Source organism: Daucus carota, chromosome 9 (genome assembly GCF_001625215.2).
Source record: "Daucus carota subsp. sativus chromosome 9, DH1 v3.0, whole genome shotgun sequence".
In the NCBI taxonomy this organism is placed as follows: Eukaryota; Viridiplantae; Streptophyta; class Magnoliopsida; order Apiales; family Apiaceae; genus Daucus; species Daucus carota.
Window position 1 is genome coordinate 35,390,001 of NC_030389.2, and position 20,333 is coordinate 35,410,333.

Genomic DNA, 20,333 nt, shown 5'->3' on the forward strand with positions numbered 1-20,333 from the left:
TCAAAATTTCATACAATAAATCAATAGAGGAAATTATTTGATACATAAATTGTAAAATTCTTTGAGAAATATGTGAAAACTTGCCATTTGCAAAAAGAAAAGCCGAATTAGAATTGTTAGTACAATTGTGCAAAAGAAACAACCATCTCATCAAAATATTGACCTACAACCTCCATGTCAACTTTCCTGCAGAATCTTGACCACAAGAACCTGTGCTAATCCCAGCTTTGGAGGGTATTTTTCGGTGTTTCAGCCAGTTCCATACTCTACTGCAACACGACTGTTTGCTGGTCTAATTACTCTAAACCTGTGCTAACATTTCTGTGAAGATGGTGTGTAATCATTGAAGGGTTCTTAGAGCAACTCCAATGCACCCACTCCTTACCTATATTTAGTCTACATGGACAATATTTGAGGATTGAGAACAAAAAACACAACTCCAACGCAACTCCCTATCCCTCATTTATTTTAGGTGAGAGAAAGTTCAACCCCTTATTTGAGGGATGAAAAAGCAAACCCCTATATTCTCCATGTCATCACCAGCTCATATATCCTCTTGTTTTTCTGTCATTTGCCACTGCAATTTCTCTCTCTATTTCAGTTGGATATGTGAATTTGAAATATAGGGGATCAATATAGGGAATACCATTGGAGCAAAACAATTTTTTGGTCCCCTATATTTTGGGTAACCATTATTATATAATATTTTAGGGGTTGAAAATAGGGAATTGCATTGGGTTTGCTCTTATAATTGCCGGTTGTTGGAATCCCTATTTTTTTTTGGCAGGTTACGTTTTTTTATCTTTCCTTCCATCTTTATTTTGCAGTTGGCAAACAAAAAAATAAAAAAATTACAAGACATTTTTTTATATATCTTGCAAAGATTAAAGTAAGAAAGTGTGAAGCTTACTAGAAATAGAAAGGGGAAATTTCCCGTTTGCCTGTCATTGCATATGGGGAACTTACTAGATAAACAAAAAATTATGTAAAGGGACGGCAAGAGATTTTCTTTATCTATATTTTTTAAAATCATGAACAAACCAATAGAACACTTAATCATACTAGATAGACGCTTCTACTAAAAATCTGGCTTTCTGGACAAGTCCATGCCTTTCTCTTGTTCTTGTTGTTAATCAACGACACTCACGCACCTTTGAACCCTTAAACTTCGGGTAAGGAAAGTGAGGGAGATACCATGTAAAGAAGAGGTCACTGGTAAGTCCATGTCTTTACTTGCACTTGTGTAGTCTTGTCTATGCGGTAGAAGTATTTTGCAAAAAGGGTTGTCGCTTAAGTGTTACATGGTCTTTACTCTTTAAGTTGGTATGATGCGTTTGTTGAGGATATTGTTTTCCTCATCATTAGTTTGGTCCAAGCTATTGCTTGATCACTTGAAATTTCTTGTGTTCGGCAGTTTAAAGTCACTAATTACATTGAAATTTCTCATGTTCGATAGTTTAAAGTCACCAATTACATGATAGTTTTGAGTAAGTTAAAAATTGAGTTCTGCTCAAATTTCTGGTGTTTGCTAGTTTAGCATTACAAATTACATGACAGTTTTGAAATTGATGAAAATCATGTTATTAGTGTAGAGGAAAAACAAAGGGAAACAATAAAATTGATCGCACATCACTGCATCTTTTTATAAAAAAGAGATTCATGAAAGTTTAAGTTTATAAAAAGCCTCCTACATTCTATAAAAATAACATTCATGAAAAGCTTTATTCTTTCCAAAAAATTACGCCGCTGCCGGGGATCGAACCCGGGTCACCCGCGTGACAGGCGGGAATACTTACCACTATACTACAACGACCTGTTGTGGCATTTTTGTTATTGTGCTTAGGACTCAAATTTTTGTCATAGATGCCTTGTTTTCACCAATATGACACCCTCTAATAACTTCACTGGTGAGTATAGTGCTTCATATATTTACATGATAGCTTCTGACATACATGCATAAGCTCTTGATGAACAGATTTTTCCATTATGTCTATACATTTCCATCTGTCTGATGCAGTAAATATGCTGGTGGCAATGTTATCTTGCAAAGATGATATCAGTCTGCACTATTTCAGGGGGAGGTGTTTTAGAACTCAGATATATCAATTGAGATTTCTTAATAGTAGTTTCATACCCAGTCACCCAGACAAGATTATGCCAGGGTGCTAGACGTACTCTCGGGTAAGGAAAGGGAAGAATAATTTTATTAACATCGACAAAGTTTTATACTTTTATATCAGCAGTTAAACAATTTTTCCAATATCCGACTAGAGCTTTCAAGAAAAATGAACTATTGGTAAAACCATCCACAAAGGTTCCCGTCTTATTGACATCTACCTTTGTCATGCTCTCGAAACTACATATACTTACGATTTGATCAATTAGACCTGAATTTTCTTCCTCCTTGGAGTATGGTGTAACAACGAAATATGCTAGCAGCCTCAGCTGTCAATAAGGCTCATCTTTCATCTCTTTGTACCTCAAAAAGAGCACTTTATGTGGGTTTTTCTTGTTCTGTTTCGAATATCCCAGGATTTGGTCCCAAACTGGTCCACCTGCACCGACTCCTTTATAGTACGAATCAAAGGCTTCTTCCAAAGTAACGGGAGAGTTACAAATTGGCCTTGCTGACAAAGTGAAAGAGTGAGACAAAGTTGTGTTTGATGTCCCTGCACATGTAACGACTGGAAAATGAATTGAAAAGATCCTCGTGTTCCCGTCAGGGGAGTTGCAAACAGAGTCATATTCATAGGGATTAAGAAATTCAGGAAGAGTCATATTCATAGGGAGTTCTAGTTGATTCAAGGCCAGGTTCCAAATCCTCCTATACTTAGTTTATAGAGTTTAAACTAAATACACTACACAAGCATCTATGACTTCACAAAGTTTTGCAAAAACAGTACCCCGTGATACCAAAACTATTTCTACCATTTTATGAAAGAGGGTGAATGCTAGCTAGACCTCTAATTAAGGCCATGATTAAAGTACATTCTGATGATCGAGTTCACAACCGACTTGCCAGTTCCCCAATTTTCAAGGTTTCATGTAATCCATGAATCTGTCTCTGACATTACGACAAACTATACATAAGTAGCCATTAAAGCCTTCAGATATGTAAGCTATCCGCGCACACATATGTGCAAGAGAGAAACACTTTCAGCAGCTTCATAACAATTACCAATCAAACCACATTGTGCATAGCCACCAATCATGTCATTTCAGCAACCAATATCAGAAGTCAGAACTATCCGGAGCCCTAATTGCTCGCTTCGTGAAGTGCTATGCTGTTGGCTTGTAGGCTGCAGGGCGAGGACTCATAAACCAACACCCCTCCTCTTCCTCAACCAATGTAGATAACTCAACACATTGAGCAGTTTCAAGCAAACCATAACCCACAAATTATCACAAGCCACCAAAAATTACTCCTATCAACCATTTTCACAGCTTGCATCCAAGATGACCATATCTCATCAGGCAACACATCAAATACTTTCAACGCAACCAATGAAACTCAATTTTAAATATCTGATCATCAGAGACCCTGTAGAATTTTTTTTTATAATTAATTATTAAAACTCAATTTTAAATAAAAAATAGAAAAATTAAATCTTCGTCATTACGAATAATTCCTTGATCAAATGGTATTATGTCGATCAAGTATCCGAATTTTGTTAAAAACAACAGAATGTACGTGTTAAATTATACATATAAAAAAACACAGCCCACTTGGCAATTGACAGAGTGTCAACTTTGAAAGATAAGGTAGTGCAAGATTTTCATGTAATACATACCACCATATATTCTATGGATGTGATATGAAAGGCCACACTGAAAAAACCAATGCAAAATTAAACACTAAAACCATAGCCATAAAATGAGCCAGACCTCTATCTATCATCCAAAATCTCATCCACATTCTTTTTTCTCTGCCCATTCTCCACATATATCTTTCACATTTATCATCTACTTCTACTATATATATCAGCCACCTCTCTTCGATCACTGGTAGCGTCCGGTATCGAAAACCATGGCCTCGGCTGCTCTTTTCATGGGCAGTTCATCTCTGCAGGTGCTTTACTAATTATACTTAACTACTTGTAGTTACTATGTTTTTCTGCGTTACGCTTACGTTTGTCAGCGTACATTTTACACTTCCCAGACCGCGGAAATACTGGACGTGTAACGTGTTTTTGAACGGGACTAATGAGAGCATATAAAATGTGAAGTTTTTATGCGCCTAGTGTTAAATGTATGTTTGTGGTAAATGTGCAGGTGAACAAGGGATTCTCGGATTTCACGGGCCTGCGTTCGTCTGCTGCTCTGCCTTTTAACAGAAGAACATCTGATGACTTGCTCTCTGTTGTTGCTTTCCAGACCTCTGTCGTAAGTCTCCCCTGTTATTCACTTTTCAACCGACATTGTTGGTAGCAATTCATATTATTATCAGAATTAGATAAATGAATTCTTAAATTCTAGCTAGTAATTTTTTTTATAAGATTAATTCAGTATTGCTAGTAAATTTCACAATATCAATGTCGATTATAGTATAAAAAATATTCGTCGTTTTAATTTGGTGTGAGACCTTATGACTGCTCAGTAAGACCGCGGAGACAAGTAAACAGAGATCTACCTGAAAAGTTTTGTTTCTATAATGAGTACTGTAGTCTTGTAGATTTATTTATAGGAAGATCTAATGTACTATATTTTGGGGCCGATTTGTGATTAATCTAGATCGGTGGAGGGAACAAGAGGGGAGTTGTGGAAGCTAAATTGAAGGTAGCCATCAATGGATTTGGAAGAATTGGAAGGAACTTTCTTAGGTGTTGGCATGGAAGGAAAGACTCTCCTCTTGATGTTGTTGCAATCAACGACACCGGTGGTGTAAAGCAAGCATCTCACCTGCTTAAATACGACTCAACACTTGGCATCTTTGATGCTGATGTCAAGCCTGTTGGCACTGATGGCATATCTGTTGATGGAAAGGTCATCCAAGTCGTCTCTAACCGCAATCCTAGCAACCTACCATGGGGGTACTTGCAACTATCTTTGCTCGTTTAGCGTTTTTATTAACTTACAAATTACACTTTGTACAAGGAATAATTCTGTGAAAGCTTACAGGGAGCTGGGAATTGACCTGGTCATTGAAGGGACAGGGGTGTTTGTGGACAGAGAAGGTGCTGGTAAGCATCTTGAGGCTGGAGCCAAGAAAGTGCTCATCACAGCCCCGGGGAAGGGTGACATTCCAACATATGTTGTTGGTGTCAACGCGGAGTTATATGATCATTCTGAGACCATAATTAGTAATGCATCCTGCACTACTAACTGCCTTGCACCCTTTGTCAAGGTTCTTGACCAGAAATTTGGTAATACTTTCTTCCCCAAGCATTTTTTAAATAAAGAAAGTAAAATGGTTCCAAGAGCTAAAATGTATGAGATATGTCATAATAGGCATTATTAAGGGAACTATGACTACAACTCACTCCTACACCGGAGACCAGAGGTTGCTTGATGCCAGCCACAGGGATCTGAGACGTGCACGTGCTGCAGCACTCAACATTGTCCCAACCTCAACTGGTGCAGCGAAGGCTGTGGCACTCGTTCTACCAAACCTGAAGGGCAAGCTCAATGGCATTGCCCTCCGTGTGCCCACACCTAACGTGTCTGTTGTGGATCTCGTTGTTCAGGTTACCAAGAAGACATTTGCTGAAGAAGTGAACGCGGCCTTTAAGGAAAGCTCTGACAATGAGCTCAAAGGCATCCTAGCCTTGTGTGAGGAGCCACTTGTTTCAGTTGATTTCAGATGCTCAGATGTTTCCTCAACAGTTGATGCATCTCTTACCATGGTTATGGGAGACGACATGGTGAAGGTGATTGCCTGGTATGACAACGAGTGGGGTTATTCCCAGCGAGTGGTTGATTTGGCTGACATTGTTGCCAGTCAATGGAAATGATCTGTTTCTGATGGTTGGTTATATTAACTTTTTCCATTCATAGATTTCCGATTTTTGTTGAAAACTGTAATATGAGGATGAACAACTTCATCATTTATGTTTAAAACCAAACATCAGCCTGCGAGAACAGAAGGTCATCTGTGGCCCCTTTTCTGTAGTTTGATGTTTCAGATTTCGGAAGCTTTTCTGTTTGTAAAGCATTTAGGTTTTATTATATCATATTAAGAATAAGCTTTTCTGTAGTTTGATGTTTCAGACTTGTAAGAGCATCTCCAATGGGGGTGCCAAGAGAGGTGCTAAAATGTCATGTGGCATGACATGGCATAACAATCTTTTTGGCTACCCATTGGAGTGATAGGGGTGCCAAGCAAAGTTGCCAATTTTTGGCACCCTTTGGCACCCTCCCAAAATGGGAAAAATTCATTTATTGTCATGAAAGCCTATAATATTCTATCTAATTTTAGATAAACAAAATTATAGTATTTTTGACAACTTCAAGTGCCAACCATTGGAGTGAATATTGATAAGAGGGGTGCCAAAAGTAACTTAAAAGAAAGAGAAAATAAAATATTGATATTTTTGATGAATAAGCATGTTTAGCAACTTTGGTTGGCACCTCACATTGGAGATGCTCTAAGATCATTCAAAGTAGAAGAGACCTCTTAAATCTACAACTAGCATTGCAATCAACTAGTTCACTCTGGCCTTCTGTCGTCACGCATATTCTCATGATCTCAGGTCTATCCAACCCTTGTGTTCAAATGACAAACTGTTGGTGAACAATTGGTTAGCTGACCAAGTCTTTGTGGAATGTAGTTTAACTTTTTTTACTTTAAGAATAAGTTTTAACAAAATAGGATAGAGATCATGTATAAGTTTTACTAACAGTTCTATATAAAGAGCTTTGCTGAGGATTTTTCCATATGCTTCTGACTGCAGTATTGAGTTTTTGTATAGAAGAGTTGTGCTCACAATGGATATAGGCTGTCATAATAACTTCTGATGGAAACTTATTATGAAAGACATAAATCACTCAATTCTAGCATGCTCATGGGTTGCAGGATTTGTTGAAAATGCTTATTCTCGTCAAACTAGTTTATCACCAATGCCATACACGCGTGGGTTTAATTTATTTATTATAATTACAATTTTAGTAAATCATTATATTTTTTTATGATTTATAAAGATATGAAAAAGAATGCTGCCTGAGTCAGATTCGCGACCAGGTCGGTCGCAGATGTTTCGCTGATACTGGTCGCAACAGTGTACATTTGCGACCAGTTTTTCTGCAACTACTTTCAGTGACGGAATGCGGTTGCTGATAAGTTATAGCGACTGTATGCGATCGTTGATATGCGGTCGTAGAAAGACCAGTTTCTTGTAGTGAAAATATCAAGTTAATTTTGGATTGAGAAACTATCAGAACCCCCAAAGAGTGGAGGGTATTTTATGTACCTTGTCATTTTTGGAATATTTAGACCAACCAGATGACATTCTCCCTATCTGCAGGAATACAAAAAATATTGCAAAACTCATTAACAATCATAACATAACATGAATTAACCAAGTAAAATGTGATCAATCCTCGATTAGAAAAAAGTCATGATCAAAAGATGATTTTCACCCTACATAATATTTGACATAAACACAAAAGATGGATTTGTAAAATCCAATAAGTTATAATATTTGCCATAGATATAAAGATGGATTTGTAAATCCAATAAGTTCATTTCTCCATTCATGATTAAAAATATAGATCAAATTCTTCCGTATGTTCATCTATGTCTTCACCATTAATGTTGGTTCTGGTTTCCGCAATTAGTTCCTTCAACTTCATTGGTCTGTGGTCCAGTATCCCGCAATAAGAGATTAGAACTGGGTAATCTTTTTGATCAACTCACTTTGTGAAACTATAACCTGAAATCAATCTAGCTGTTCAACTATAACCTGAAATAAAATCTAGTGAACCTTAGGTTCAATTTGATTGTCATGGAGCACTTTCAGTGACTTCTTTAGCTATTTAATATTCAAAGTTTAATCTTATATAAGATTGCATAAACATTTATATCACTAAATCTTATAGTCCAGGACTCCAGGTACTCACTCATCAAAACATTCATGATTCTGCAGACATGAACATAATAAATTCTTATCTGTCACATACCATATCTTTAATGTTGTACTTATATATTTCAAGTACACCAACATCTACTCAAAATACTACTCATAAAACTGAAATAAACAAACTCATCAGTACCATGTTTGGCCATTGGCCAAGACCGTTTGTCTCTCCCAGCTGACAGATAATATTTTCTCCTTTATTATCATGTACCCCATCTCTTTGTTAAAATCATAACCCAATAATGGCGTCTATAAAACCTGAAGAATTTCAGCCAGATGGCCGGACTTGGTACAAATTCTTCAATTATAAATCTTCTAACTTTTTTGTTAAGAATTTGGTGGATCACAAGTAACTGACTGACAAAATAGAAGCATTAATACTTCAATCTTGTTCACATATATAATTAAATATTAATGATAACAATGAATTCCCCTGGTTTTCTGATTCAAAATACTGTTAATGTTAATAAGAACCATAATACTCTAGTCTCCAGACTTTGGAATAACAACATATTAATGAATAAATGACACATTTGATTATATATATTAGTCTCGCTTATTATTATGTTATATTTCCAAACAAATATAGTGGAGTACATGTAAAATGACCGTGTTGTCGGTTGCCAAGATGTGATCAAGGTAACTTCCTGCTGCTCATATACATTGTGACCACATTGATTGCTCACCTGAATCCCTTTTATCTGGAAACACAGCATCAGCTAATATATGAATCTCTTCATATAATTTTGTTTTTCCCATCTCAACCATCATCTTTTAATCTAATTAATGGTCAGTTCTTTTTGTTTTTTTAATTAAAAAAACATTCAAGCACAATATTGGCAACTGTATTTTGTAATCTGTTAAAAGTAACAGGCGTTAACAGTTACGTGCAGTGGATGATTGTAGCAAATCAATTACATCTGATTATTCTTCTCTCTTGCTTATTCATTATTAATCTCTAGGGGCACTTCAATCTTCTATCGCCTTTTTGCTCCATCAAACAATCAAATACTCTTGCTTATTTTCTCTACATAGTATCGCCTCCGGTTTTTCGGTCGAGTTCTTGTTATGGGTTGTGATGGAGAAACATTTGGTACGTTGAATTGTAGTCGATTTAATTTGTAATTCGGATTGGATAAATGAGATTGTTATTATCTTTGTTTAATTTGTGTTGTTCTTTTTTTTTTTTTTTTATCATATTCTTTAAACATTGTTCAGCATAAGATATTCTACATTATATATATGTATTCGTCTTCCAGGTATTTACATAATATTTGTAGGTTCTGCTTTTGCACCACATATTGTGAGTTCAGAATCGGAAATCTCTGGTCATGAATCTGATATGCATGACAGTGAATTTCACATTTAGATGATTAAATGGACATGTGTCAATAGAGTCTAACGCTGCTAAATCCAAACATAAGTCGTAATAAGGGTTGCGGGAGCCAAATTAAAAGCAGTCCTGAGCTTTCTATGGAAGAAAGAAAGAAGAGAAAGTGCACCAATTGCGATCAGTTAGTGCGGCACAATGCACGTACTTATCCAAAACCGAAGAAATCTGATCAATCATGAAGGACATTTAGTTTTATGGTTTTAGATTTTAACCTATGTATTGTAATAATAATTGATTACTTCACAGTTTCTCTTTTGATTCACTTTGCACGTTATGCCTTGGCCGACCATGGCATTTCTCTTGAGTATCCTTGTAGTTATTTATGATGATTTTCTTCTGCACTATTATTATTATTATTATTATTATTATTATTATTATTATTATTATTATTATTATTATTATTATTATTATTATTATTATTATTATTATTATTATTATCCGTCTTTAGTGTAAGGCAACATTATGTCTTTGACATGATCTTGTTCACTTGTAGCTAGATTCTGTTGTTTTTGCGATTGTTATTTTCTATGAGATATAAACTAGTAAATAACTGTCTTGTTATATATGAAAGATTGTTATTTTGGAGGTGAAATTTCCTTAATAGAAAATTTCACATATAGATTATCATGAAGAGAACAATATTGCAAAAGTGGTTTGATTCAAACCACCCTTGTAATTTTTTTAAAAATAATTATATTGTCCTTGTGAAAAGTGCCTTATATTCCATATAGTCATCCCTCAAATTATACTTTCTTTAATAAAATCTTAAATCTGTATGCACAAATTCTTTATAGTGAAAACTTACTTTTACTTCCATGAGATAAATTAACTAGATCTTTACTTATTTTTCATCACTTAAAAGTTGTCATATCTTTTGTCCTACACCAGTTATCTATTTGTTCTGCACATGAGATTTGCTAGACATACTAGCTATATCACATATGAATTGTAGTAAATAAATTTTTAATACACTCTAATTGTTAAATATTTTGTGGAATATTAATAGTAATTACTAAATTAGAGAACGGTATGTACGCTTTATAAACACTAAATTTCAACAGTAATGATTGATTATTTTTATGAGACATCCATAAAAAACAAAACATGTTGGATCATCAAAATAGACGTTTAATATAGTATAGTTATAAGGGATCAGAGCTGGGTTTAAAAATTTATAGTACATTCATTAATTATGTTTGTTACTTTAATGGAAAATCACACCCCACCTGAACTAAGATGTCATGCATTTCAAACTTATATCTCCTACTTCACTCATAAACTTATGTCTCGAGGATACCTCTACTATTTCTCATGCTTTTCCTGACTCCGCTTGTATTTTAAACTTATGTCTACTACCACTTTTATGAATTGAGCATATTTTCTCCTATCTGTGTGTCATTATCGAGGGCAACAAGGTATGACCAAACTAATAATCCCGTAGACAACACAACAAGAGCATATCCTATCTTTAACAAAATTATCGGCTCATATAAGAATGAGATTCTACAAAAAATGAGAACACATGTACGAGTAAAATTTGTAATTCAGAGATAATTTGGGAACATCTACACCATATTGTTAAAAATGTGATAATGCAAAACATTAAGTTAACCGATCATGTATAAAAAATCCCTTCTGAGTTCATATATGACCAAGCTGAAGCTATATTACGGTTCATGTGACAATGATGCCACAATTAAGTTGATTAATAATTTAAAAGTACATTCTAGATAGCAAGAGAAGTCTAAAAAAAATAATAATCCCCACACTCTTTTTATATTAAATTATCATTATTTTGTACAATAACTACCTAATTCCCTTTCTTTTTTATGACACAAAAGAACACCAATATATTTCTTTTTCGTAAAAGTTTTACCCACAAACCCCAATTTATTTAACAAATGCCGTATACGACAAGGTAATTAACAACTCTACTTTAATATACGAAAAATCAATCGATCTTTGCATTCCCTGTGACAAAAAAATACCAATAAGAAAAACCCACATATTAATTTTATACAAATTAGTGATATACTTTATAATCAAGAAACATAACAGTGTATAAACACCTATCCACATAACCAAACGTGCAATATTATATACCATGAACACAACGTTTGACATAGAAATGAACCTTAATTGGTATTTACATACACATACAATGAACTTTTCTGCTCATTCTTCCCAGTATTATTATTCTGGTCCCCAGACTTCTTTAATGGTGCCTTGCAGTCCTTGATAGTATGGCCTTGACGGCCACAATTGAAACATGCTCTAGAAATCCAGTGACAAACACCACTGTGCATTTTCCCACAGTGTGCACAAGCAGATCTTCCTCCATTCTGACCAGTTTGACCGCCTGACTGACTCCCAGATTGACTGCCTGACCTGTTTTGCTGATTCCCCTGATTCCCATTTTTCTGCTGAAAGCTGCGGGTGTTGTACCTTTGATTGTTCTGTCTAAATCCGCCCGAAGATCCACCATTATTCTGGGATTTGGGTGGATCATCATCTCTCTTCCTCTTCTGACCCTGCATGTCCTTTTGTTTACGAAAATCAGCCTGATGAAGCTCCTGGTCCCTGGCACTATCAACTAAGCTGTCCATAGTGGTGTAGCGGTTGGCAATAATATGATTCCGGATTGAAGTCTTTAGAGCCCACTTGAACTTCATAATTTTATCAGCGTCGTTCCCAGCAATAGATCGAGCATAATTAGCCAACCTCTGAAATCGAATCTGGAAATCTGCCACAGACTCATCCTCCTTCTGAGCAATATTCTGGTACTCACGAGCATACTCCTCCCGAACACTAGCAGGAAAATATCTCTGATCAAAATGTGCCTTGAACACATTCCAGGTGAGAGTGTCCTCTTACCCAGCTGCATGAGAAGCCACCACTGACTTCCACCAAGTACTAGCATCCCCCTCAAGACGGTAGATACCAAAACGAGCTTTCTCCTCCTCAGAAGAATTTAGGACCCGAAATATTTTCTCCATGTGATCAATCCAAGCCTCAGCATCCATAGGGTGTTTAGCTTCCTTAAAAACATTGGGCCGCTGCTTCATAAAACGGTCAAACATAGTTTGGCCTTCCTGATTGGGCACATTACCAGGAGGATTCTGCCTTTGCTGATTAGCTACCTCCCTAACCATGTCCAAGAAAGTTTCCCTGTCCATCACAATCTGTTGTCCTCCTGCATTATTTCTCGAGGTATCTCTTCTAGGCGGCATCCTGCAACATTTATTATGTGAACACATATATAGTGAATATTATCGAGTAAATATCGCAGGTATATCAAAATCTTACTTCTACCCATACGAAGTCAACCCAAAACTCACAGGTCAAATGCCCTAAGGCTAGTCTACAGAATCATAACCTCGCTCTGATACCAAAATGTAACACCCCACTTTTACAATAGGGCTAAACGATTAAATGATTCTAAATTTATTCGGAAATAATATAATGATTTAACAAACAAAATATCAATATGGATAATAAAGTCTGAACTCCATAATGATAAATCCAACACAGTCTTAAAACAATATAAATATAAGCTCTAAAGTCTCATTAGCCCCTAACAAAGAAATCAACTAGAGTGGGTGTCACTCATCACACTCCCCGCTACCCCTGATTACCTGCGGAAAGGAAACAAACAAGAGTGAGCCAATGTCCAGTACGAATATAACAATAATGTAGGTGCAACTAGTATCAATAATCTCGAAACAATAATCACAATAAGTTGGTACAAATAAGTACCCCAAGTCACAATAATCGAGATAAACGATGAACTATAAATAAGACTCAATGATGAATAAATGACATAATACGGGTCTCTTACACAAAACTGTACTTGCTCAACTCCAATCACCGAGCAAATACAGAACAATGATTTCTTCTTCGGTTATCCACAAGAAGAAATAAAGAATGTATAAAACATTCCACAAAACAATAACGATCATGATCTTCTCACGTCTCATACCCCAGAAACGTGCTCGTATGCTTAAATCACCGATACGAGTTGGTGTCTAGTTCACCTTTACTACGAACTCCATGTGAACATTGTCCGTGATTTACCCACACGGATCAGTTTAAGAGCCCAAACAATTACAAAAGTTGCCGACTCAATGAACAAAATATATACAATGATACAATAATAAAACGAAAGGAAACAATATGAGTCAAGGCAACAACAATTTAAATATACGGAGGCCAAGCGAAAAGAGTGATATGCAATAACAAGAGAGATTTTAAGAATGTCACAATAATAAATATAATAAATATTTATTATTTAAATAAAAGGAGAGAGAGTACCTGATATAATAATAATCAATTCAATAAATTTCCTCTCCGCTGCTCCTCAGTTATCTAATCAAATCCAGTTAATTAATTAGTCTTTAAGATATTACCAGTGCATCCGAACCATCACCAGCGTATTTATAAACCAGTAACTAGTCCCACTCTATCTACTTTGACATGGACCACTTCCGGAATACTAACATACTAAATTAACATCCAAATATTACACTGACCTACTCAATTAATAATATACATTAGCTAACGGAATTATAAACATGGGTAGTAATAATTATAAGCAGGTCAGATTCCTGTATTAACTCCCCTAAACCCAAAACTTATAAAAGTTCAGAAGTCGTGACCATATAAATATTAATAAGTATTATCACTTATTGTCCCAATAACAGCTAAACTAAATTATTTTATTATCAAATATAAAATAGTTATTTAAATATAATCACATGAGATTAGATGGCTAAATATATTATTTAACAATAAAATAAATAATATAAAACAGCTTAGTGGCCGTGTTAATGTAACTTGTTATCCCTGTTCGATGTAAAACAAAACATAGAAGCATAAAGTGACACAGGTACATGATATATAATACTGAAATAAGGAGCGAAAACTCATATTTGCTATATACAAAGTTCATCACGTAAAAGAGTGATTCAACAACATGGCCAGTATGTTTTATTCGTGCCTGTCGCAACAAAATAATTGCTTTACATAGAAAAATATGTTTAATCAATTATATCAAACTCAAATTTAAGATTAATTAGAACATAATTTCATGTTAAAGAAAATAGTAATTAAATTAAATACTACTATTAAAAAATATATGCATTATAATGTAATTAATAAATTACAAAGAAATTAGTTTTAAAAATGCAAGTTAATGACTACAAAATTTAACCAATGAGTACATATAATATAACATGTGGTATGCTTAAACCACTATAATTAAACTCCCCAAATAAGAACATGAGAAGCACACATGTATACTAATACAAATCAAATAAACAAGAGTTGAAAATCGTAGTCAAGCCTGAATCAATAGCCCGCAATATTTACCACTGCTAAAAAATATATTTTTTAAGAAATTGTATTAAAACATGAATGATATGGTTTCTCAATAATATTTTAGACCCTAAACAATGCAAGCATATTAACAAAAATCTAACAAAATCTGGACTTAGATTACAAGATATTCAATAATTAAATAAATATCGAATATACAAAATATTAAACTCACCTTAATTAAGAGCACCGAAAGAAAGTAGCAACAAGTACAATTGATTATAACCCTGAAAAATAAGCTACGATTAATAGGATTATAATATAGTATAACTAATGCATTTAAATATGAAAATCGAACCTCCGTCACAGTATACACCCTGCTAATTTATAGAGCCTTCCTTCCCTTTATTACTCTAGAGCTCTATTCTATTTGTGTTACTGTTAACACACGTGATACCAGACTTGCTCACGGAACCCAGCCACTCTGTTTCACCAACACCAGTTTGCCTTGTTATCTAGCACTGCACTAGTTAATATTTATACTACTATGTAGATAAGCACGGGGTAATTTAGGATTGAAACTAGAGTTTTTTTTTAAAAATATTACTACTTATCAACTTCCTAAATTTGGGTCAAGCGTGCTTATCTAAACAAGAGTCAAGTACTCTATCCAAAACAAATGTGCACTATTATAAAATATTAATTATTATAAAACAATAGTAAACATAAATCAAGTAAACATAGTTAATAATTACTAAAATTTTGGGATATTATATTATTCAAATTAGGAGCGCAATTGTAATACATGAACTTATAGCCTCGTGTTCTGCAACCACAATTCGAAGTCCCTTTTGTAGATAGAATTAATATTCTTCTACTCCTTTTTTTTTGAAACTTATAAAATAAAAATTTGTTTTGAAGGATATATTTGATCCATATAAATATATGGATCAAATATATATAGATCAGTGTTGGCAAGCAGTTGAAGGTGACGGTGGTTAATGTTATTAGTTTTGTTTTAAAAATAGATGTAATCCAGTAATAGATTAAGTTAGTCTCTAAAGATCACAATAGAATTAGACTCCAAAAAATTTGATCCATACATATATATATATATATCTATATATATTTGATCCATATATTTATATATAAATGACGGCGTAAATTTGACCGAGAGTAAGAAAAACCGACGGCTTTCAACTAATCTTAAGTTTAAATTTGAGCTTGACAGAAATTTCATTTTATTTGACCTAAAATTTGACCAAATTCAGTTAAATTTAGCAGTGATGGAAAATAGTCGGTCACTCTTAAGCGAACTTTCTTGTAGTGTTCGTTTTGTGCGGATATAATGCTGATTAGGAATATGTCATATAATTTCAAATATAAGTATTTTTACTTGCCTTTGAAGCATTTAAAATAACAAGATTATTACGAAAGAATAATATGCAATAGTGTAGTAAACCTGAGGGAAGAAAAATGGCTATTTAGATATGTCAAATCCGGATTATGAGTATGCAGAAGAGGTATATATAGGTCAAATTGAGTCCTTAATATTTAGGTCACATGCAGTATAAGCAATGCAGTAAAAGATGATTTAAGTGGTGGGCTAGACCCTATATATATTAAACCTTGATAGAAAAAAAATAATATTATTTTTCTGTTTCAAGAACTCACATTGGTTGACACAAAAGTAGAATTAGAGAAAATGATGCCCAACCATTTAAAAATATAGTCCAATATTTAACTGATCCAAAAATTAACATGAAAAAGACATTCAAGCCTGTATAGGTACACTGCATATAATGCAGAAATGATATAAATTCTCAAACCACATTGAGGGGAATGTTGCACAAACGGCCATTTCAAATATTCAGCAAAAAGAAGTTGAGACTAATTATGTTTTCCTAAGAGGCGAACATTTATCTTGAAACACTTCACCCCATTACTTTCCATTGCTTCTACTCTTTAGAAACATAGTTGAGAGCACCGGATTTCAACTTATATCCCCTATTCCCTGTGAAAAAGCAGCAAAACATATAATAGTCAATAATACAGAAAATACGAAAAGAGAAACTCGGTTTGATTCAGAGAACAGATAACATTGGGCAACATATTTTACCACACAAGTACAAAGGTAAAATGAGACGCTAGAAATAACCATCCCAAGCTTACCATTAAGGGAAAAATCTTTACTAACAAATAAACCTAGCAGAATCTGCTGATCAACAGATTTATTAGGTAATAAGTAAACTTAGAAAACAAGTTGCAGATTCAGCTATTTCATATATGGACTGGATATGAGACCACAAAATAGGTGTGCATATATCAGATTGCATGATAATTCAGTCACTAAATTTTCTGTCGTCGGTAGTAGTTGTTCCAATGGGGATGTTAAGCACAATGGTGTTTTTCAGCTTCCCTCTTGTCCGGTGGCGGATCTGACTATAAAGTTAAGAGGGTCAATTTTTTTGTAAAAAGAATTAAGAGGGGTCACAAAAAAATTAAGGGGGGTCAATTTCAATTTTACAACATAAAAATATGTATAATATTAAAAAAAATAAAGGGGGTCAGTTGCCCCCCTTGCCCCTTCTAAGCCCCTTCTAAGATCCGCCTCTGCTCTTGTCTCGTAAATGCTCTAAAATGTCTTTGCCTATTTAGGGGTAAATTAACTAACTTGTTGATAGATTGAACAGGATGACAGAAATGTTTTTTAAAACAAAGAAGAGACTCCGTTAAACTGTGCAGTACAGCTCGACTTGTCTAGGTCGTTCTAGTATACTATAGAGTTAAGAAATACCCAAAAATTTGTGGCTATAATATGAGAGAGTTCTGGTATATTTTTGTTACCATTGTCTTACACGTCCAAAAATTACCATAAACATCAAGGAAGAATATATATAAACATGTCTATTCCCATATATGCACACATACCCAACACAAACTCGAGTATACAAACCACAATAATAAAATGCAAATTAAGATTAGTAGAAGAGCTAAAGTAAATTATACATAGAAAAAATAATATTGTAACTGAACTTTGAGCACTAAACTATATATAATGAATAGCTTATACTTACAAAGGATGTAGGCTTGCAATCAGTGGATATGCAGGAACAAATGGAGGTTCAGTAGAATCACTACAAATACACCTAGTATCATCCTTCCATTGGAGCTCAGATAGCAGTACCTCAACCTTCTTACTCTTGAAGTTATACGAAACAACTGTGCCCAAAACATTTGCAATAAGAGCTGAGTCTTCGTCCCGTTCTCCCCTAAGAACACCTAATATCGATTTGGTGGAGTGACACATCTGATTTCCCCCATTCACAATAGCCAGTGGGAATGAAGATATCAGACGATCAATATGAACCCAGTGCTTGATATTCCACTTCATATTAACAAGGTCCAGCTCGTACACATTTAAAATTTTTGCTCTATTATCTCGGACACCTGCAAGGTACAAGTGTCCACAAGATTCTCCAAAATGCCGGAAGCGTGAATCACGAGCCTGTGGAGGCACAGATATTTGGGTCAAATTCTCAGCATCGATATCAAAACGATAGCAAGATAGCCTGCTTTCCACGATCCAATAAATTGCACCATTGCAGTACTCACCCCGGGCATATCCCAGCTGAGTTCCATCCAAAGTAACACTGGTATCTACCCATTGACCAGTTTCTGAACTGAATATTATTAATTTAGACATTATTTGGCTTCATAATGGACAAACAACTCTGAAATGGGGTGATACCAAAGGGTCAAACGCCAAACAACAAGTAGCAACATGTTCATGATTTTTAGCATTTAATTTGGGCACAGGCAATAACTTTAGTTGATTCGTAACTAAATTACGAACACAATAGAAATTACGAGCATAAAGAGCATTGAATCTAAATAAAGACAATCCATTACAAGACTGTACCATCCGCATGATATTTTTTTCTGGGAGCATCAACTTGATTGGAACTTCATCAGGTAGTTCAACTGGATCTGAACAAGAAGGAACTGGATCCCCTGATTCTTGGAGAGAGATTGAATGATGTTGGAATTCAGAGCACAAACAGACGAGTACAAACAGACAGACTCAATGTGTATGTTAATATGCAGAGAAAACCAGAACCTTGTTATTCTCCTTAGAAACCTGAATACAATACGTTTACAGAAATATATAGCAAACTCTAATATCTAACTGCTAAACTCATACAACTACTAGACACCTACAACTGCTCCACTACTGCAATACTCCTAAACTACTCGACCAACCTACACGTCCTGGTCTTCAGTTACTAGCACGAAAACTGAATACACGTTCACATAATAAATAAAACAACTAAACAAAACAAGTTAGATTAATTTCCAACAATCTCCCCCATAATCTAAACTTGTCTAGCAATCCTTCCGGCCCGTATGGCTTATTCGACTGAGCCCGTGTGGCTATTCGACTGAGCCCGTGTGGCTATTCAACTGAGCCCGTATGACTAATAATCTGAGCCCGTATGGCTATTCAACTGAGCCCGTATGGCTAATCAACTTACGACTACTTATGACTATAATAACGCTGGTTCATCATCCTCGACGACTGCCATGTTTACTTCCTGCTTCTTCTCTCTTCCCCGTGGTGATTTGCTACATTCTGATGCATAGTGTCCCAAGGTGTTACAGTTGTAGCACCTGATCCTACTCTTGTCACGGAAATAACCACCTTTAGTTCTCTGATTATGTGATGCCAAGAGAAGTTGTTGTCTGTCTGCGCTCTCAGACCTGCCCTTCATCCTCTCCTCGTGAGCTTTAAGACGACCCACTAACTCTTCAACCGTCATAGCTTTCATGTCTCCGAACTGTTCAATATTTGAAGCTATCTGCAGAAATTTATCAGGGACTGCACGTAGGATCTTCCTCACAACGCTTGACTCCTCCATCACTTCTCCAAGAACCCGTATGTTGGTCGCTATCCCGCTCAGTTTCATACAAAAATCATCGATTTTATCTGTCTCCGTCATTGTAAGAGACTCAAACTCTCCCTTTAACGTTTGTACCTTAGCCTCCTTAACTCGCTCTGCTCCTACACACATCGTTTTAATGGCTTCCCAAGCTTCCTTTGCGGTTTCTTTCTCAGCAATAGTCAGCAGTACTTCTTCTGGCACGCCTTGGTATATAGCTGCAAGAGCTATCTGTACCGTCCTGTCATCAGCAACAATCTTTGGGTCTCCTTCGATCGCACTCCAAACACCTTGAGCCTTCATGAAAACTTTCATTTTCAAGGACCATGTTGTATAGTTACTTTTCGTTAGCATTGGATAGCTTAAACCCACCGAGCCTTCTTTCGTCTTGGTTATCTCCATGGTTTTGTTTATGTGTTTGGGTGATATTTAGGCATACAGAACCTGGTTGCTCTGATACCAAGTGTTGGAATTCAGAGCACAAACAGACGAGTACAAACAGACAGACTCAATGTGTATGTTAATATGCAGAGAAAACCAGAACCTTGTTATTCTCCTTAGAAACCTGAATACAATACGTTTACAGAAATATATAGCAAACTCTAATATCTAACT

The 20,333-nt window shown here is 35.2% G+C and overlaps 2 protein-coding genes and 1 non-coding gene across 3 annotated transcripts; 1 reads left to right on the forward strand and 2 right to left on the reverse strand.

Annotated features, from left to right (window-relative positions):
- Nucleotides 1–1,741: 1,741 nt before the first annotated feature.
- On the reverse strand, nucleotides 1,742–1,813 carry TRNAD-GUC (transfer RNA aspartic acid (anticodon GUC)). Its single transcript has one exon. It is a non-coding gene; the product is annotated as a tRNA-Asp (tRNA).
- Nucleotides 1,814–3,827: 2,014 nt separating this feature from the next.
- Nucleotides 3,828–6,193, forward strand: LOC108203025 (glyceraldehyde-3-phosphate dehydrogenase A, chloroplastic). Its single transcript, XM_017371711.2, has 5 exons — nucleotides 3,828–4,069; nucleotides 4,273–4,383; nucleotides 4,732–5,030; nucleotides 5,119–5,363; nucleotides 5,449–6,193. Exons 1-5 carry the CDS (start codon nucleotides 4,028–4,030, stop codon nucleotides 5,949–5,951), a joined length of 1,200 nt encoding a protein of 399 aa, XP_017227200.1. The 5' UTR covers nucleotides 3,828–4,027; the 3' UTR covers nucleotides 5,952–6,193.
- A 13,132-nt stretch (nucleotides 6,194–19,325) lies between these two features.
- Nucleotides 19,326–20,120, reverse strand: LOC108201526 (uncharacterized). Its single transcript, XM_017369814.2, has one exon. It carries the CDS (start codon nucleotides 20,118–20,120, stop codon nucleotides 19,326–19,328), a length of 795 nt encoding a protein of 264 aa, XP_017225303.2.
- Nucleotides 20,121–20,333: the final 213 nt, after the last annotated feature.